This window comes from Oncorhynchus keta, chromosome 2, assembly GCF_023373465.1.
Source record: "Oncorhynchus keta strain PuntledgeMale-10-30-2019 chromosome 2, Oket_V2, whole genome shotgun sequence".
Taxonomy (NCBI): Eukaryota; Metazoa; Chordata; class Actinopteri; order Salmoniformes; family Salmonidae; genus Oncorhynchus; species Oncorhynchus keta.
In genome coordinates, this window is record NC_068422.1 from 44,740,385 (window position 1) to 44,762,070 (window position 21,686).

General features: G+C 42.2%; 1 protein-coding gene and 1 long non-coding RNA gene across 5 annotated transcripts in view; one reads left to right on the forward strand and one right to left on the reverse strand.

The window, feature by feature from the left end:
* Positions 1-7,575: 7,575 nt before the first annotated feature.
* On the reverse strand, positions 7,576-12,960 carry LOC118401094 (uncharacterized). Of its 3 annotated transcripts, none has more exons than XR_004829160.2 (4): positions 12,836-12,960; positions 8,909-9,020; positions 8,594-8,717; positions 7,576-8,449 (listed from the first exon to the last, which is right to left on the reverse strand). It is a non-coding gene; the product is annotated as an uncharacterized LOC118401094 (long non-coding RNA). The 3 variants fall into 3 exon arrangements; XR_004829161.2 differs by lacking the exon at positions 12,836-12,960 and adding an exon at positions 12,487-12,717; XR_004829159.2 differs by lacking the exon at positions 12,836-12,960 and adding an exon at positions 12,016-12,479.
* The window catches only part of LOC118401088 (serine/threonine-protein phosphatase 2A 56 kDa regulatory subunit delta isoform-like), a 633,889-nt gene continuing 623,071 nt past the window's right edge, over positions 10,869-21,686 (forward strand). For both annotated transcript variants that reach the window (XR_008077634.1, XM_035798309.2), the window contains exons 1-2: positions 10,869-11,246; positions 13,168-13,251. Coding sequence is in view for 1 of the 2 variants with exons in the window: in XM_035798309.2 (XP_035654202.1) it covers positions 11,220-11,246; positions 13,168-13,251 (111 nt within the window). In the remaining variant the exon portion in view is untranslated. The remainder of the gene's footprint in view (positions 11,247-13,167; positions 13,252-21,686) is intronic.

A 21,686-nucleotide genomic window follows, 5' to 3' on the forward strand; every position in this document is an offset into this window, starting at 1 on the left:
ACTGCCTTGTGTTTTAGGTTATTGTCCTGCTGAAAGGTGAATGTATCTCCCAGTGTCTGGTGAAAAGCAGACAACCAGGTTTTCCTCTAAGGAACTCAGAAAAAACAGGGTGGAATCATGATGTTAGTGATCTTCAGGTCGGAGCTCCCGACTTGGAATTCCGAGTTGGATGACCATTCAAAACGTATTTTCCCAATCTGAGCTCTTTTTCCCCCCAGAGTTCCCAGTTGTCTTGAACTCACTGAAGTCTGAGATTTCCCAGTTCCGAGTTTCCAGTTGTTTTGAAAGCGGTAGAAGTTATGCTGGATTGACAACATGGCCAATGTTGAATGTTTATCATTTTAAGCTTGGAAAAGAGACCATTAAGCCCAGACTTGGACATCCACTCCCCTGAATAGAAGGCTTGTGATTGCTTTGCAATGCTTGCGGTTAGCCACTGATTCCTTCAAAACCACTCATTGTTTAATTTGCGGATTTCCAACTTGTGTAATGTTCATGTCCAATGGCCGATGAGCACCGATACATTTGATCTATCATTTCTTTTCATGAGAAGGATTGAAAAGGATTTGCCAGTAGATTGTCGACTTGATTCATGATGATGACTGCTAGTTCGCTAGCTAAGATTTTGAAAGTATGATGGTGACATGATCAGTCAAATCCAAGCCACTGTAGATATAACGTTATTTGACGTAATTTTATCTGTGGCCAATGACCTTGAGCCTTCTTGGATGGGCACTTATTTTTTACATTTTTTAAAAAATTTTCAGAAAAATATTTTATTTTTCATTTTCCAATTCAGAACATTCAAAACAAAAGTGAAAAGATATTAGACAACGATAGGACAAAGTGACAGTAACAGACGAACGTAACAAAAATAAATTATAATTATAGTTATATAAACAAACATACAATCATAAAAAATAAAAATAAAAAATGTTAAAAAATAACGAGACATTGGATCACCTGCCGTAGGCTACATAATATACATTACGTGTGAAACATTATGTGAGGATTATATATAGATTCAATCAATGAGATGTGGGGGGAGATTCTCCATATAGTCAATAAAAGGTTGGCAAATTCTGTAAAATGTCTTTAACTTATTCCTCAAGCAGTAAGTGATTTTCTCCAAAGGGATATAACTATTAACTTCCGAAAGCCACATTGCAACTGGCAGGGAGGAATCCAATTTCCATTTCAAGGCAATACATTTCTTTGCAATCGCTAGCAATATTTCTGTTAGCTTTATAGTATGGCTTTGCCTAAGATTGGTGTTAGTAAAGTTACCCAGTAGGCAGACCTCCGGGTCTAAAGGAAATGCAACCCCGTGAATTGAGGATATGGTATCGCATACCCCCTGCCAGAAACCGTGTAGTTTTCAACACTGCCAAGTGGAATGGAGGAATGTTCCTTCATCTGAGCCACATCTAAAACATAGGGAGGAGATATCTGGGTTGAACCTGTGCAGTCTAGATGGGGTGATATAGAGCTGATGGAGGAAATTAAACTGGATCTGTCTGTATCTGGAGTTCAATGTGGATGTAACCCCATCCCTGCATAGGTCACTCCATAGATCCTCATCAAGATCAATACCCAGATCTCTCTCCCATCTAAGTCGGGGTTTATCTAGCCCAGGCAGTGTTAGTCCTGACATAAGAGCATTGTAAACACGGGAAATGGTCTTGAACAGTGGTTGGTCTGCGTGGCAGAGTTGTTCAATAGGTGACATCTTAGGTAGGTTCCATTGTCCCTTGAGAGTCACCCTAATAAAGTTTTGTAGTTGTAGGTAGCTAAAGAAGTCCCTGTTAGGCAAGTGGTATTTCTGTTTCAGCTGATCAAGAGACATAAGAACTCCCTCCTCGTAACAATGTTCCAGAAGAGTGATCCCCTTATCAGACCATGGTCTAAAGTAACTATTCTGGAAAAACATAGGGATCAATCTATTGTTCCATAAAGGGGTTTTAGGGGAAAGGAATCCCCCTCGTCCAAACAGCTCATGCAGTTTGCACCATGCCAGGACAGAGTGTATGATTAAAGGGTTGTCTGTGATGGTTTTTATAGATTTTCTGTCCCATTTGTAAAACAAATCTGCCCCAGTGTCATCATTTACCTCAAGCTTTTCAATGTTCAACCATGAGGGAGAGGGACCATTGTCAAACCTCTGAGCCAGAAACCTAGACTGTGCAGCCCAGTAGTACATTCTAAAATTGGGGAGGTTTAAGCCCCCTTGACTGTAATCAAGGGTCAGTTTATCCAGGCCAACCCTAGGGGTTTTGCCGTGCCAGATAAACCGTCTGGTCAGCTTGTCGAGAGAGGAAGAAAATGCTGCGGGAACAGGGATAGGGAGAGATTGAAACAGATATAGAAACCTGGGCAGGACATTCATTTTAATTACATTGATTCTACCCAGTAGAGTGAGAGGTAAGTCCATCCATTTACAAAGGTCAACCTCCACCTTTTGCAACAAACTGGCCAGATTGAGTTTATAGAGGTTGTTTAGATTACCATCCACCATTATGCCCAAATATGTGAAGCCCATAGGCGACCATCTAAAAGGAAACTTGTGCTTGATGGTATGATGGTCAAAGACAGAAAACGGTAAGATTTCGCTTTTATCAAGATTGACCTTATATCCAGAGAAAGAACTATAACACTGTAGTAGGATCTGCAAGTGAGAGAGGGAGTGTTCTGGGTTTGTTAGGAATAGGATAAGGTCGTCCGCAAAGAGTGATAATTTATGGGTATGGGGGCCCACCTCAAAGCCATGTATGTCAGGGCACGTTCTAATAGCCTCAGCCAACGGTTCGATGGCGAGGGCAAAGAGGTGGGGGCTAATTGGGCAACCTTGTCTGTTCCCCCTAGTGGGAAAGAGGAGGAAGTAATCCCATTGGTAGCAATCCTAGCTTTAGGAGATTTGTAGAGTGATTTTATCAAATTTACAAACACGGTACCTAAACCGAACTTTTCCAAGACTTGAAAGAGGTATGGCCATTCAACCCTATCAAAGGCCTTTTCAGCGTCGAGGGAGACTGCGACACCAGGTATTTTGTTTTTGTTAGCAAGGTGAATTATATCAAAGAACCTTCTGAGATTATTGGAGGACAATCTATTAATTATGAAGCCAGTCTGATCTGGGTTGACCAACAGGGGAAGACATGACTCCAGTCTCTTAGATAGCATCTTGGTGACCAGTTTACAATCTGTGTTAAGGAGAGAGATTGGTCTATAGGAGGCGCACTTTAGCGGGTTTTTCCCTTTCTTGTGGATTACAGTAATCACTGCTTGAGAGAAGGACTGGAAAGCAGTTGTCTTCTCTGGCTTTTTTAAGTACCTCCATAAGGTAGGGGACCAACAGCTCCCTAAATTCTTTATAGAACTCTGGAGGGAAGCCATCCTCCCCAGGAGATTTATTAGAAGGTAAGGATTTAATGGCCTCCAACAATTCAGGGACTGAGAAGTGTTCTCTCGGGCGCTCGCTGTCTTCCCCTGACAGGCATGGGAGGTTGAGAGAGGAGAGAAAGGAGTCTATCTCTGATAGATCATCGCTTGATTGGGAAGTGTAGAGGTCTTCATAGTATTTCTTAAAAGTATTATTAATTTCAGTAGGGTCTAAAGATATCTCTTTAGTGAGAGTTTCTATGGCATTAATTGTCCTCTTACTTTCCTCTGCTTTCAGTTGCCATGCTAATACTTTGTGAGCTTTCTCTCCAAGCTCATAATAACACTGTTTTGATTTAGTGATGGCCCTCTCATCTTGATATGTGTTCAGAATATTATATTTAAGTTTTTTATTTACCAAAAGCCTGTATAGATCTTTAGTCGGGCCTCTTTGGTAGGTTTTCTATAGCTCGGAGATTTCAGATTCAAGGGCACTCAGTTCCGCACCGTGTTTTTTCTTCAGCCCTTTAGTATAGGAAATAATCTGTCCCCTCAGGTAGGCCTTCAATGTGTCCCAAAGAATGAAGCTGTCAGGAGCAGAGGGTTTGTTTGTCAAAGTAAAAATATTGATCTGCTCTTTGATGAATGCACAAAATTCAGGTTGCTTTAGAAGTGTAGAATTTAGTCTCCATCTATATGCTCCATTTACCTTGGTAGGAATGGAGATTGATAATACCAGAGGAGAATGGTCACTAAGCAATCTGGGGAGATACTTGACATCTAACACTCTATGAAACAGTTGTGTCGAAAGTAAAAAGTTATCTATGCGTGTGTGTGTCTTGTGTGGGTGTGAATAAAAAGAGTAGTCCCTATCCTGTGGGTGCAACTGTCTCCAGATGTCTAGTAAATTGAGATCTTTCATGAATGACATGGTGAGCTTGCCGGCTTTGGTAAGAAGTGAGGGTTTATCAGAAGACCTATCAAGAACTGTATCTAAGCAAAAATTTAAATCTCCTCCAACCAGTTAGCCATCCTGGTGGTGCTTGAGCAACCTGAAGGAATACATTCTGAATAAAACATATGGTCATCGAAGTTAGGAGCATAAATATTCAATAGGGTCCAAGACTCTGAAAACATATGCCCCTGCACCAAAACAAAGACAGAGATGGTGTTGTTGACGCAGAAGGGGATGTGTCTATCAAAATTGCAGTTCCTATTGCTTTGGAGTTAAAAGAGGATGCAAAAACTTGTCCTACCCATTCCCTCTTCAATTTCTTGTGTTCACTGGCTGTAAGATGTGTTTATTGTAAAAACACAATGTCAGCCTTTAATTTCTGAAGGTATGTATAGACTCTTCCTTTTAATCGGGCTGTTAAGACCTTTTACGTTGAATGTGACATATTTTAGTGGATTAAGCATAGGTTGGGTTTCATATATGTAACTGAATAGAAATCTATCAGATGCAGATAATTAGGAAATGTTTCAACTTTGGTTTGAGCCCAAAAGTGACCTGTGTGTCTCTTTAGGAAGGAAACAATAAACATAGAAAAAAAGGGAGAAAAAAATAAAAATCCCACCCACCCCGATTGTCAGACTAGAACAACAGTCCCAACAATCAAACATGAATACACTTGTAGAGATACGTTGCTGCTCGCTTTCCATCTTGCTCTTACTAGCTAAATCTTGGCGTAAACTAAAACCTGCGAACTCTCTAAATTGAAAACAAACGTTGTGAATAGATATTTATGGCTGAATATTTACTGCCCACGGTAAGGGCTGCTTGAGTCTCTTTACAAAAGATTAACATAAATGAGGGGGAAAGCAGTGGGCCTAAACCCACTTATTGCTTCGCCCAGTAGATATGGACTAAACCAAAATATACTCTCCTGTAAATGTAATAGAACTCACCCCGGGAAGATACGGTTAGTTGAAAATGTACAAATCAATTAAATTGACCGGGAGATACCAGCAGTTCAATCCGGATAAGAGAAAACAAACTAACTGCATTTTATCCCCCAGAGAGACAGTCCTGGCTCAGACCCAGACGTTGCTCAGTTCTTTGAGAAAAATGTGCACTTCTCCCGGTGTGTTGAAGAGATGGCTTCGGCCTTTGTACTGAACTTTCATCCGCGCAGGGTGGATGAGTTAGCCGGTGATGTTCTTCTCCTTCAGTGCTTTGGCGGCAGGTCTGAACTGCTTGCGGCGTCTGGCGAGGTCCGCGCTCATATCCGGGAAAAGGCTGACCCTCTTCCCATCGATGGCGATGTCCCCTTTGGCTCTTGCAAGTTGCAGTATCTTCTCTCTGTCTTGGAAACGGAGGAACCTGATCAGGACGGCTCGTGGGGGCTCATCTGGCCGGGGTTTCGGCGCTGATGTTCTGTGGGCGCGTTCGATTTCCAGCGGCTTGGTGAAGTTGGTTATGCCTAGGACCTCCGGGATCCATTGAGTGAAGAAACGGACCGGGTCACGGCCTCGCTGTCCTCTTTCAAGCCCACCACACGGATATTAATACATCTACTCTGGTTCTCCATCTGATCTACTTTGTTTTTGAGGTAGGCATTGTCCTTTTGCAGTTGTGTCAAGACCTGGTCATGTCTAGCGATGGTATCTTCAACTGTGCTAATGCGCAGCTCTGCCTCAGTCGTTCTCAAAAGGAGATCATTCATGGAAGATTTCAGGTCGTCAATGGAAGAATGGAGTTCAGCCGATTTCTTATCGATTTTCAGAGAAAGACCTCTGTTACCATCCTGAATTTCCCGGAGGAGAGTAGCCAGCATGTCGGCAGGCTCGCAAGAGGCTGCTGAGAGCAACAGTCTGGAACTGTCGTCTGAGTTATGAGGGCTAATGCTAATCTTGCTAGCTGTAGCGTTATCGTTATCTTGGGAATCAACGACGTTTTGGTCGTCCTTCTTGCCTCTCGGTCGGAGGTCCATGGCTCTTTGGGAAGGTAAGTACTTGACAATTTATCAGCCGATGTTAGAATATTGTTTCAACGTTGTTATTTAGGTAAAAATAGAATAACTTTGAAGAGCTCGGTTTGTCAATGTCTGCTCAGCCCCGCTGCATCACGTGTCTCATCGGATGGGCACTTCTAATGTAACTCTATGGCAGCACCCAGCGGTCTTCAATTTTCAAGCTCTCCCTGTAGGCTTTGTGGTGATGTAGTGTCCCCATGAGTGACAGAACACTGAGCCAATCACAGCGCAACTAGAGAACATTACCAACCTCTACACTCCGTATTTTCCACGTATTTGCCCCACCACCACAGAAAGCACTGAGCTAGCCTGAAACACCTCCATTTTGGTGCTGCCTTACTAAAGAAAGCAAAAAATATAATGTTCGTATGCGGCTTTATTAACTCAATGATTTTTATGTATTTTTTTTTTTAGCTAAACAGGTGGGGCTCAAAACCCACCTGCCCTGAATGACAGGTCACAACTTTAAACATCGGTAAAGATTAAATTATTTATTCATCAATGCCACAAACCTGGGACATCGAAGGGCACCATATTACCTATTATTACTAACCGATAGCGGACAGATTCTTCTGCTTTTTCCATTTTAGGAATTAGACCAGCACAAATAACACATGTAAAACAGCATAGTGATTTTTGGTGGGTGACTTACAAATAGAGAAACAACTGGATGTGTAAGGTACTGTAGGTTTGATATATAGTCCTGAGAACCATGCCTCAGGACTACCTTGCCTGATGACTCCTTGCTGTCCCCAGTCCACCTGGCCGTGCTGCTGCTCCAGTTTCAACTGTTCTGCCTGCGGCTATGGAACCCTGGCCTGTTCACCGGACGTGCTACCTGTCCCAGACCTGCTGTTTTCAACTCTAAAGAGACAGCAGGGGCGGTAGAGATACTCTTAATGATCGGCTATGAAAAGCACAACTGACATTTACTCCTGAGGTGCTGACCTGTTGCACCCTCGACAACCACTGTGATTATTATTATTTGACCCTGCTGGTCATCAATGAATATTTGAACATCTTGGCCATGTTCTGTTATAATCTCCACCCGGCAAAGCCAGAAGAGGACTGGCCACCCCTCATAGCCTGGTTCCTCTCTAGGTTTCTTCCTGGGTTCTGGCCTTTCTAGGGAGTTTTTCCTAGCCACCGTGCTTCTACACCTGCATTGCTTGCTGTTTGGGGTTTTAGGCTGGATTTCTGTACAGCACTTTGAGATATCAGCTGATGTAAGAAGGGCTTTATAAATAAATACATTTCAATGAGAAAAACTTAACAGACTCAAAACAAGAAAGCCATGCCTAAATTCAACTATATCAACACCCTTGTCAATTTAACAGATCCATGTTGCGGCTGTCAATTGTGAGAAACACATTTACCACATCATTCAGTCTAAAGGTAGCAAAAACAGTACACCACAAAAAGGTAACAGGCCGTGGTAAGCGTTTACAGACTTCAATTGGAGTAGAGCGGCTGGCAGCAAAATGCAAGCAGTTTTGCAAGCGGCCCTGTTCGTGGTGCTCGCTCCCATGAGAGGCGAAGCTGACTCGGAGCCCGAGGCACCAAAAGATGTCATTAGCTGAAGTCCTGAGCTGCCGCCGCGCATTGTTGACCAATGAGCAGAGTTCATCTTGTCAACCAATCAAACAATGTTTTAATGACAACTTTCAAGCTGACAACAACCTGGATCACTGGTCTCTACACATGGTAGGCGGATTTTCTCGTGGTTCAATTGCCGCTTACCACCGCTCATGTGTAAGCACCTTGAAACATGTTATTGAGTCTAAATGTTATCAAATCAGGAGAATAATACGTTAATAAGCAGCATAGGGAAAATGGGTGAAGGTAGTGTGGGTTTATAAGATGGAGAGTTACAAAGTGTCAGCAGTTGAGGGACCACAGGGCATAAAAGGCATAGTGTGGAATAAGGGGTTAGCTAGAGATATAATTGGCTATGGAATAAACATAAAATTGGGTGCTAGTGTGCGTCTGCACCCCTTTTAGGTTGTTGTCACAAATATCCAGCCCATGTCCAGTCATTCTCGGGGTCACGTCATTCCGTGTCAGCTGTAAGCATTCAAATCGTGGTCACCGTGTGTCTGTGAATCACAACATTAAAGGCGATGAGTGATCACAGCATTTCCACAAATTAAGCCATAGACAATACAATTGAGGACTGCTTTTTGTTGACAACATGGTGCTTTACACAATATCTACTCTGTGTGAATGATGGAAGAATCTACCCCAGCTATAGGTCCATTTGAGTGTGTGAGGTCACTTATGTCTGCACATCAACCGGTACTGGGACCATTGGAGACATGGGATGCTTGCTGTCAAAGTGCTGCTTGAATGTCTTTGGGTCTGCATCTATAAAGGTTAAGTACAAAATGGAGGAAATCTGTGGCTTAGAATTGAATTCAAAGTTGACACAAATAATAAACTAAATAATACGATGCAACAAACTACTACACATATGAAAAACTGTACCACACAGGCCAGAACAATACCCTACACATGGAGAGGAAAAGGCACATACAGTACCAACCAATACTACTCACCCGACAGACAAGGCAGGTGTGAACCAGTGCTGCCTTGGCTGCAATCTTGTGTTTCACAGAAGCTCCTTTCTTCTTAGCAACCACCGCCTTGGCAATCAGTCAACAAGTCCAACTTGAGAGTGGAGCATGCGTTATATATCAATACCATCAAAATGAATTGCCCTCATCCCACTGACATTATGGTCAATGGACTATGTTGATCAAGCGTTAGAGCTGGGCTGAGACAAAAGCCTTCAAACTCCGGCTCTTCAGGACTTCCTGCAATGACTGAACCAGACCAAAGAATAGTGTTCGAGGTTGAAATAATTGACCAAGTTGAGAGGTGATAAGACTCAGGCACACCCATTGGTTTTGGAATACAGACGGTGCAAATAAGGTTTGCAATTTGGCATCAATAACAGTAATGATTTATTTTGTTGCAATTTTTACCCCCTTTTTCGTGATTACGATCCTGTCTCATTGCTGCAACTCCCCAACGGGCCCGGGAGAGGCGAAGTCAGCCTGCAGGCGCCTGGCCCGCCACAAGGAGTCGCTAGAGTGCGATGAGCCAAGTAAGGCCCCCCCCCCCCGGCCAAACCCTCCCCTTACCCAGACGATGCTGGGCCAATTGTGCACTGCCCTATGGTACTCCCGATCAAAGCCTGGGATCGAGCCCCTGCGATACAGTTCCTTAGATCGCTGCATCACTCAGGATGCCCATGACAGTAATTCTACCGAAAAACAAAAGTGAATACCCACCATCGCAGGTAGGAATAAATAAGGTTACATAACCTTAACTGCTAGGTCTGGGAATTGCCACACAATATGATATACTTACAGTGCATCCGGAAAGTATTCAGACCCCTTCAGTTTTTCAACATTTTGATACGTTAGAGCCTTCTTGTAAAATTGATTTAAAAAAAAAAATCCTGATCTACACACAGATCAGAAGTGATTGGACCTTGCATCCACGACAGTGAGTGTGCTTGGCCGGTGAGCCAAGCACAGTCTTTGAAAGGAGGGAGTAGTGTAACTCTGCCGCACGAGCATGCTTTTGCAGCACAGTCGATAGTGCTCCGGACCTGGGGCTCGAGACCTGCTCCTGCCTGTTTCAACAGACAGACAGACAGACAGACAGACAAAATGAAATGTCACATTTACATAAGTATTCAGACCCTTTAATCAGTACTTCCTTGAACCACCTTTGGCAGCAATTACAGCCTTGAGTCTTCTTGTGTATGACGCTACAAGCTTGGCACACCTGTATTTGGGGAGTTTCTCCCATTCTTCTCTGCAGATCCTCTCAAGCTCTGCCAGGTTGGATGGGGAGTGTTGCTGCACAGCTATTTTCAGGTCTCGCCAGAGATGTTCGATTGGGTCCGGGCTCTGGCTGGGCCATTCAAGGAAATTCAGAGACTTGTCCCGAAGCCATTTCTGTGTTTTCTTGGCTGTGTGCATAGGGTCATTGTCCTGTTGGAAGGTGAACCTTTGCCCCAGTCTGAGGTCCTGAGCGCTCTAGAGCAGGTTTTCATCAAGGATCTGTATGTATGTACTTTGCTCTGTTCATCTTTGCCTTGATCCTGACTAGTCTCCCAGTCCCTGCTGCTGAAAAACATCTACACAGAATTATGCTGCCACCTCCATGCTTCACCGTAGTCAGGTTTCCTCCAGACATGGCGCTGATGGAGTCTGCCTTCCAGAAGGACAAGCATCTCCACAGAGGAACTCTGTAGCTCGGTCAGAGTGACCATCAGGTTCTTGGTCACCTCCCTGACAAAGCCCCTTCTCCCCTGATTGCTCAGTTTGGCTGGGCGGTCAGCTCTAGGAAGAGTCTTGGTGGTTCCAAAATGCTTCCATTTAAGAATGATGGAGGCCACTGTGTTCTTGGGGACCTTAAATGCTGCAGAAATGTTTGATTCAATGATCCAATATAGTGCTACAGAACGTGTGGTACTAGGCATTCAATTTTCCCTTTTTTGTATCACCAAGTATAATGGATTGTACAGTAGGTGGCGGCATTAACCTATAACATTTGTTTGCGGACCACCATGATACTGAAGAAGAAGAAGAGCTTCATTCATGAATTGTTGCTAGGGCGAAAGTGCATCATTCAACGCCTCCAGCCTAAACGAGGAGTGCAATCCGCCCATCCTATAACCACCCAATGAAATAATTACAGTGGCCCGTCACTGGGCAGTATAACGTGTGGCTGGCCAATTATCTTTTTCTTGGCCTAGAAGGGTGCAGGGAGCTGAAGCTAACCGAGTGGCAGCGATCGAGTCCCGGGGAAATCTGTCACGGAGTCACCGTGAAAAAGATCAACAGCCACAACATGCCGAATAAAACTAAAAAGGAAAAGGTAACGTACTGATCGCAACAATGCAAATATTCAGAGGAAGTAGACCGTATCTCGTAATTGTATTCTAATACGCCAACTAGATGTACTATTATCGTAAGGCCTAGCAGAGCAGATGCATTTTCAGACTATGCAAAGACATCAGCAGCCAACAACATATGTGATCGTATCATTGTTTACATTACCCTGTATATTAAATTATTAAATTGATTTCATAACTATAGACAAGCCCATTAACATAGACTGTAAATCTTAACGTTATACCGTCTATTGACAAAGCTGTTTGCCGCCTGAGGGGATTTCGCGGATGTTTCGACGCTGCCCACATGCTCTGTCTAAACGCAAATACGCGACACAGTTAAAATACAAAAGATCCACTTACTGTATACACAGTTTAGGAAAGTTGCACCCAGATGTATGTTGAGTAACACAGGGCATGTGGAATGGTCGCAATGGAATTGAGAGCGCAAGGTAAGGGGATGTCATAGCCGAGGTGGTGAGTGGAGAAAAAAGTCAGGTGCAACTTTGCTAAACTGCACACAATATGTGTATCTTTTTAGTATTTTAAAGCTTCTTTCTCACTTATATGAATGTTAAATTCCAAAGATTTCCCAACCCGTATCGGATGTGAGGTGTACTTTAATTTAAATTCAGACAAAGTGTCGGGATTAAACAGGGTTGTGATTGTAAAACAAATGTGATAACTATGTTTCCGTTACTGGGCGTTACAGGTTAGTTTATAGAAAACGGCGCAATGGATGTTTCAACTAACCTGCTCATGGCGATACTGTCTTGGTTCTCGATTCGGTGGAAATGTATCTGAAATGTGTCCAGTTGCAGGTGGTTCTACAAAAAAACAGACAAAACTCAATGTTTCTTGACATTTTAGCAAACGCACATTTAGGATTTTCCATCATCTTTGCAGGAACTAATATTTATATGCGACGCGGCCACTTGTAGATGACAGTGCATCGCACAGTGTGACCAAAGGGGTGTCCTACCGTTGAGTTTTGTCTGGTTTTTGTAGAACCACCTGCAACTTGACGCGGACATTTTCCAAGATACATTTTTTTCCCGAATCGAGTACGAAGACTCGCCAAGAGCAGGTAAATTGAAACATCCATGGCAGCTTTTTGTATAAGCTAACCTGTAACGACCAGTAATGCAAAAATGGTTATCACATATGTGGCATACAATATGTAATTATTCATGAGGGAGCCAGCTGTGATCAGAAGAAGCCTACCATCAGCTGAGAACACAACGAGGGCCGCCTGTAAACTGGGTATACCCTACTTGGGTTCTTGAGAGCTACCGATAGACTAGCCTTATACAGCAACAATGCTTTTGAACTTTTACATTATTTATATTCTCAAATCTGTTGATGTCGTAAAATAATGTTGATTTTTAGAAATGACGTATTGTTTAATAATGAATGTGTTGTGAAAATATTAACTGCAAACATGCACGAGCGTGAGCCTAGGCGGTGAGTTAACTACATTCGTTAATTAATAAACGTACGATTATCAAATTGGTAGTTACAAGTTAAATTTAGTCTCGTTCTTCATCTACTACACTCTTGTCAAATAGCTTACTGCAATGTTTTAAGGTCGTCTCTCGCTTGTGCTTAATCGTTGCCTGACCAGACTGTAATTTCTGTCTTTTTCCACCAAGGGGGCATTTAAGTCTCGTTCCATACAGTCTGTTTTTACAAATGCGGCAGTCAAGGCCGCAAGAATGCATTCCAACAGTTTTTTAAGGTAGCGCAATTACGGTAATTGTAGGCATCCTACCAACGGGACCTGTTTAACCACGGAAAATACATGTATGTGTAGTGTACAATAACTCCATAGAACAGAGGATGTGAGTTGAGTATGGTCCTTGTTGTGAATATGGTAAAATGACTATGGCTTGTTGTCATTCACAGGAACCAACCAAATCTGCCAAAAGCAGCACTAAAAACAGTAATGCCACCAGTGGGAAAGACACAGGAACTGAAAATGCAGATGAGGTAAGATATCTTTGATTAACATGACAGATCCAAATGGTTGTTTGACAGTATTTATTTTTTCATTTGTAGCCTGCAGTTTATTTGTGAAGATGGATTTTTCAGATTTATTAATTTCTATCAACTTATAATTAGGGTTTATTTTGAGGTATTATAAACTGTCTATTTGGATCAGGGGCCTATGCATGCTCCCAACGTAATTTTATTTGACACGCTATTGCCTGTTTCTTAATCGTGTTATTTTCTTCAATGCTACATAGATAATATTGCATCAGTTTCCATATTTTTCCTTCATCTTGGTTAGGCCAACATACCAGAGAGGACCTAAACATAATGTTAGGCCTTTGCATAATGGCACATGGCCGATGTCTGTTCAGCCATATAGGCCTGCTGGTTGAGCTCACAGTTGAGTTCCTTTGGAACATTGTTAAGGGGGGCTATTTATTATGGCACTTGTGTTGGATCCAGACTCCAGCTGTTTTATCAGGAAGGGAGCGACTGTCCTCTGTGTATGCAGCTGAGCTCTTTGCATAGAACGCCATAGAGGCTGTGACTTGTCCATTGTTTACGGCCCAATAAAGTGTCCTATCAAAGTAGAAGTTAGACCTTCCTATTTTACATTTTGTTTGATAAATCTAAATAAACATCCTTGAATCTTAACTAAAGGTTGACCGATTATGGTTTTTCAATGCCGATACTGATTATTGGAGCACCAAAAAAAGCTGATATCAATTAATTGGCCGATTTTTATAAATAATAATAAATTAATAATAATATGTATTTATATATTTATTTGTAATAATGGCGACTACAACAATACTGAATGAACAATGAACACTTATTTTAACTTAATATAATACATAAATAAAATCAATTTAGTCTCAAATAAATAATGAAACGTGTTCAATTTGGTTTAAATAATGCAAAAACTCAGTGTTGGAGAAGAAGGTAAAAGTGCAATATGTGCCATGTAAAAAGGTTAACGTTTAAGTTCCTTGCTCAGAACATGAGAACCTATGAAAGCTAGTGGTTCCTTTTTAACATGAGTCTTCAATATTCCCAGTTAAGAAGTTTTAAGCTGTAGTTATTATAGGAATATTTCTCTCTATACCATTTGTATTGCATATACCTTTGACGATTGGATGTTCTTATAGGCACTATAGTATTGCCAGCCTAATCCCTGGAGTTGATAGGCTTGATGTCATAAACAGCGCTGTGCTTCAAGCATTGCGAAGAGCTGCTGGCAAACGGAGAAAAGTTCGGTTTGAATGACTGCTCTATCAAATATCAAATCATAGACTTAATTATAATAAACACACGGAAATACGAGTCTTAGGTCATTAATATGTTCAAATCCTATCCTTTCGAAAACAAAACATTTATTCTTTCAGTGTAATACGGATGCTAGCTAGTAACTTACCATGGCTCCTTGCTGCCTGTATTCGTGTAACAGGTGGTTAGCCTGCCAAGCAGTCTCCTCATGGATTGCTATATAATCAGCGTCCAAAAATGCAGATTACCGATTGTGAGAACTTGAAATCGTCCCTAATTAATCAGCCATTCCGATTAATCGGCCAACCTCTAATATTAACTGTTGTGGTTAGCCAACATGTTCTGAGATGGAAAAACTGTACAGGAGAGGCTACCTCAGAATATAATTGATCTGACTGTTTATATCTGATTTGGTATAGCCAGATAAATAAGATCATTCATCTTTGTAGACAAACACTGACCTGTTTGCCTCTAAGTGTTTCAAATGGCCTTGCACTCACTGTGCAAACGATCACTGTTGTGACGGAAGGTTTCTAGGATATAGTGCCCACAGATAACTCCTAGATAACAATGTAGGCACATGCTTTATGGCCACCTGGGTCCCTACAGAAACAAATGTAGCTTTTAGTTTCAGCCAGATACAGTGCCTTGGAAAGTATTCGGACACCTTGACTTTTTCCACATTTTGTTACATTACAGCCTTATTCTAAAATGTATTTAAATAGTTTCCCCCCTCAATTTACATTCAATAACCCATAATGACTAAGCAAAAACAGGTTTATAGAAAATGTTGCACTTTTATTACATAAACAGAAATGACATTTACATAAATATTCAGACCCTTAACTCATCTTTAGCAGCGACTACAGCGTCTTCTTGGGTATGATGCTTCAAGCTTGGCACATCTGCCACCACCATGCTTCACCATAGGGATGGTGCCAGATTTCCTCCAGACGTGACGCTTGTCATTCAGGCCAAATAGTTTCATCTTGCTTTTTATCAGACCAGAGAATCTTGTTTCTCATGGTCTGAGAGTCTTTAGGTGCCTTTTGGCAAACTCCAAGCGGGCTGTCGTGCCTTTTACTGTGGAGTGGCCACTCCGTCTGGCCACTCTACCATAAAGGCCTGATTGGTGGAGTGTTGCAGAGATGGTTGTCCTTCTGGAAGTTTCTCCCATCCACAGAGGAACTCTAGAGCGTTGTCTTGGTCACCTCCCTGACCAAGGCCCTACTCCACGAATTGCTCAGTTGGGCCGGGCGGCGGCCATCTCTAGGAAAAGTCTTTATTGGTTCCAAACTTCTTCTATTTATGAATGATGGAGGCCACTGTGTTCTTGGGGACCTTCAATGCCGCAGAACATTTTTGTACCCTTCCCCAGATCTGTGCCTCAACACAATCCTGTCTCGGAGCTCTACTGACAATTCCTTTGACCTCATGGCTTGGTTTTTGCTCAGACATGCACTGTCAACTGTGGGACCTTATAGACAGGTGTGTGCCTTTCCAAATCATGTCCAACCAATTTAATTTACCGCAGGTGGACTCCAATGAAGTTGTAGAAACATCTCAAGGATGATCAATGGAAACAGGATGCACCTGAGCTCAATTTTTTAACTTATGTAAATAAGGTATTTGCTCAAATAAAATACAACTTTTTGCTTTGTCATTGTGTTTATGATTTTTAAAAAAAAAATCAATTTAACATAACAAAATATGGAAAAGTTAAGGGGTCTGAATACTTTTCCCGAAGGCACTGTGTATTACTTTGATCTTGCAGTGTTTTTTATTATATAATTCTTTCTCAGTGCAGTCCTAACACACCATATAATTTCAATCACTTTCTAAAGGCACCCCTTTTGATTATAATGAAACCTTCCATACATGTTTGCCCATGGTTGAAGTGGTCAAAAAGTGACCTGAATGACAACATTCAGGACATAGAGGTGCTCAAAGTTGACCCATTTTGCATACCCCACCCTACCATGAGACCAGGGTTTCCATTATGAAAATATGGCACTGGACATTTGACCGGCAGCATTATAATTTACCAGACATTTAAAAAATGTACCGGACCCATATGTGTTGGGTGTGTAACCTGATTAGGGTGTCCACTCACAGTGCTCAGAATGACAGATATCACATTTAGATTATGGTAATTCATCTTAACAGAACATGCAAGTCGAGAATGCAATGAAGTTTGTCCTTACCATGCACTTTGAAGTTGTTAGAATAATTGTCCACGATAAATTTTCCTCAGCCAACAAGATGAGTAACGAGCAGCATAATTCCTAACCTACGCATAGGTGGCGCGTGAGTTTCAAGTTAGGAGAAACAAATTTTCACCATAAAAATGCACCTTTATAATAAAACTTTCCATGCCTCATTGGATTTGCAGACTTATGTAAGATAGCCTACTACTCGTAATGTGATGAGTAGATTGGATGGTCAAAATTTGAGTTATACGATTAGACTAATCGTAAAAAGGTAGGTAGGCTATATCCGATACGTTTCTTCTTTATTTGCCTGGAAAAACATATTTTGTGCAATTCTACTACACTATGTGACTGGAGGCATAATACTTTTGAGTATGACAAATTACAAGTTAGCCTACTCTGTTGACACTGACAAACAGAGCTATAAAAACAATGCTGTCCATATAATAGGTCTACTAGAAGGGGACCCCCAAATAGAATGACAACTGGAGGAAGAAACTATTGTCCCAAAACAAACTTCTATGTGGCACTGACCCAAAGATAAAGAGTGAATGTGTGCACTCACCGGGGATATGGCCAATGGTACCAGTAAGATGGGCTGTAAGCCCAATTTTAAGTTGAGAATTTTGACAACTAAAAGACGGCTTCGTATTTTCGTTGTCTTCCCTTTACAATAGCCATTTGCTTTCCAAACTATGTCTTCCAGCAATTTAAATTAGAAATATTGCGATATGCCTGACTGGGCCGCTCTACTTTTCACTGACAGTTCCAGCTAGGGCTGTTACGGGGACCATATTACCGCCACACTGGTGGTCACAAGTCATGACGGCAGTCAAATTCCCTGTGACCGTTTAGTCATGGTAATTCGGCTTCTCCAAGCTCTGCTGCTGCTGCTGCTGGTCATTAGTAGCCTACCAAACTTGCTAACTGCCTGGTACTCAGCACTCTATTGTCCCTCTAATCACCCTGACATCAATGCAAATGTATTCAAAAATCTAATCATACACTTCATGAGAGCCCAGGAGCTTATGTTGCACAACATTTCTATAGGCTATGTGCTACTCATTCACTCAGCCTACTGAGTCTACTGGTCTCACTCACACAGAACTCCCCTACGCCTTGACCTCTTTCTCCCCTCTCTCTCCAGATGACATCTTACGACTAGTGAGGTTCGGCCGCCCGAAAAGCTGCCCACTTGAACCCATTTCCTCCTGCCTTCTTCGGACTATCTCGGGAGACCTTGTCCCATTCCTCACTTCCCTCATCAACTCCTCCCTGGCCACTGCCTGCTTCCCGTCTGACTTCAAGATGGCCTGAGTTGCTTCCCTCTTCAAGAAACCAACACTCGATTCATCTGACATCAAAAACGATAGACCTGTATCCCTTCTTTCTTTTCTTTCCAAAACACATGAGATTGCTGTCTCTTCACTTTCTTATCGTCTCCCTCAAAACAAACTTCATGACCCTAACCAGTCAGGCTTCAAGACGGGTCACTCAACCGAGACTGCTCTTTTCTGTGTCACGGAGGCTCTCAGCGCTGCCAAAGCTGACTGTCTCTCCTCTGTTCTCATCCTCCTAGATCTACCTGCTGCCTTCGACACCGTGACCCGTCAGATCTTCCTCTCCACCCTCTCAGGGCTGGGCGTCTCAGGCTCTGCACACTCTTGGATTGCATCCTACCTGGCAGGCCGCTCCTACCAGGTGACGTGGAGAGGATCTGTGTCTGCACAACATACTCACTACAGGTGTCCCCCAGGGCTCGGTTCTAGGCCCTCTCATCTTCTCTCTATACACCAGGTCTCTCGGCTCCGTCTTATCCTTACATGGTCTCTATTATCATGCTATGCGGATGACACTCAACTACTTTTCTCCTTCCCCCCCTTCTGACACCCAGGTGGAAATACGCATCTCTGCGCGCCTGGCAGATATTGCAACGTGGATGTCGGCCCACCACCTCAAGCTCAACCTCGACAAGACTGAACTGCTCTTCCTCCTGGGGAAGGCCTGCCCGCTCAAAGGCCTCTCCAGCACGGTTGACAACTCCACAGTGTCTCCCTCCCAGAGCGCAAAGAATCTTTGCGTGACCTTGGACAACACCCTGACATTCTCTGCAAACGTCAAAGCAGTGACCCGCTCCTGCAGGTTCATGCTCTACCCATTCAGCATCGTTCACACCCGCTTAAGCCTTAGCCCCACCCATCACTTTGTGGATTCACAGTGTAGTAAACAACCAAAGATTTCAAGACTGAAAGTTGTAGTAAAAATACACTTTGTCTAGTCCTTGGCCGTTATCCTAATCTGACTTTGGTGCAGGTAATGTTGTTCTTCACATTACCGTCTCTCGTAAACACATGCAACATCAAATAAAATCTAGGTTTATTTGTCACATGTGCAGGATACAGAAGGTGTAAACGGTACAGTGAAATGGTTACTTGCATAGTGGAGTCTTTTGTTAGGATATGTACAGTTGAAGTCGGAATTTACATACACTCAGGTTGGAGTCATTAAATCTCGTTTTTCATCCACTCCACAAATTTCTTGTTAACAATCTATAGTTTTGGCAAGTCGGTTTGGAAATCTACTTTGTGCATGACACAGGTAATTTTCCCAACAATTGTTTACAGACTAGTTTACAGATTATTTAATTTCTAATTCACTGTATCAAAATTCCAGTGGGTCAGAAGTTTCCATCTACTAAATTGACTGGGACTTTAAACAGCTTGGAAAATTCCAGAAAATTATGTCATGGCTTTAGAAGCTTCTGATAAGCTAATTGACATAATTTGAGTCAATTGGAGGTGTATTTGTGGATGTATTTCAAGGCCTACCTTCAAACTTTGTGCCTCTTTCCTTGACAACAAGGGGAAATCAAAAGAAATCAGCCAAGACCTCAGAAAAAAATTTGTAGACCTCCACAAGTCTTGTTCATCCTTGGGAGCAATTTTCAAATGCCTCAAAGTACCACGTTCATCTGTACAAATAATAGTACGCAAGTATAAACACCATGGGACCACGCAGCCGTCATACTGTTCAGGAAGGAGACTCATTCTGTCTCTTAGAGATGAATGTACGTTGGTGCAAAAAGTGAAAATCAATCCCAGAACAGCAAAGGACCTTGTGAAGATGCTGGAAGAAATGGGTACAAAAGTATCTATATCCACAGTAAAACGAGTCCTATATAGACATAACCTGAAAGGCCGCTCAGCAAGGAAGAAGTCACTGCTCCTAAGCCGCCATTAAAAAGGCAGACTACGGTTTGCAACTGCACATGGGGACAAATATTGTACTTTTTGGAGAAATGTCCTCTGGTCTGATGAAACAAAAATAGAACTGTTTGGCCATAATGACCATCTTTATGTTTAGAGAAAAAGGGGGAGGCTTGCAAGCCGAAGAACACCATCCCAACCGTGAAGCAGGGGGGTGGCAGCATCATGTTGTGGGGTTGCTTTGCTGCAGGAGGGACTGGTGGACTTCTCAAAATAGATGAAATCATGAGGTAGGAAAAGTATGTGGATATATTGAAGCAACATCTCAAGACATCAGTCAGGAAGTTATATCTTGGTCGCAAATGGGTCTTCCAAATGGACATAGACCCCAAGCATACTTACAAAGTTGTGGCAAAATGGCAACCATGTGAAGGTATTTAGAGTGGCCATCACAAAGCCCTGACCTCAGTCCTATAGACAATTGGTGGGCAGCAATGAAAAAGTGTGTGCGAGCAAGGAGGCCTACAATCCTGACTCAGTTACAACAGCTCTGTCAGAAGGAATGAGACAACATTATTATTATTGTGGAAGGCTACCCAAAACATTTGACCCAAGTTTAAACAATTTAAAACCAATGCTACCAAATACAAATTGAGTGTATGCAAACTTCTGACCCACTGGGAATGTGATGAAAGAAATAAAAGCTTAAATAAATCATTCTCTCTACTATTATTCTGACATTTCACATTCTTAAAATAAAATGGTGATCCTAACTGACCTAAAACTGAATTTTTACTCAGATTAAATGCCAGCAATTGTGAAAAACTGAGTTCAAATGTATTTGGCTAAGGTGTATGTAAACTTCCGACTTCAACTGTAGCTAGCTAGCTGATAATTAACCATAATCCCAACTCTAATGCTGAGTCAAAACAACTGGGAATTAGAAAAAAAACTAGCTCCAACTGGGGAAAATCGCTTTGAACGGTCATCCAACTCGGAATTCCAACTTTGGGATCTCGGACTTCTTTCTAGAGCTCCGACTTTCCGACCTGAAGAATTCTGACGTCATGATTTGACCTCGTATATTTCAGAGTTCCCAGTGGTTTTGAACGCGGCAAAACTACCATGCATAAATCTGCAGGTAGCTAAAGCTAACCAACTAGTTTCAATGTTAGCTTGCAAGCTAACATTAGGCTATAACTAGTAATGAAAAGGGCTTTCTGAGATGCAAATAATATTACTACACAGATCATACACGTAAAGTTAGCGAGCTCGCTAATAGTGCACTTTCGTTTTCACTGAAAGTAATTGACTAAATTAGAAATCTATATCTGAAAATGTAGCGAGACTCTTACCCGTGAATGAATGTTTCTCTCCCTCTGACCTGGATGCCATGGTTTCCCTTAGTTTGAAGATGTATGAAACACCTGTCTCTGGATTACAACATCCTTATTTGTGTGTTCTCTTTTTGGACTCTCTGCATTTGGCAGTCATCTCTCTGCTTCCACCAGGAATTCCACTGATTTCAAACCTCGGTCAACTTCTTCCGTGACAACGACACCATTTCTTCCCCACCATTGTCATCAGAAGACTCTACAATGTCTGGTTCAATTAAAATGTATTTCCCTAAATCAAGGATTTTTTTCATTGTCTGATTTCATTTTCAAAGTCAGCATGGACTACTTTCTGGAGGATGATTGTGCCATCACAACTTTTTCCGAATGAGCTTGTCAAAGTGCTATTAAGGCAG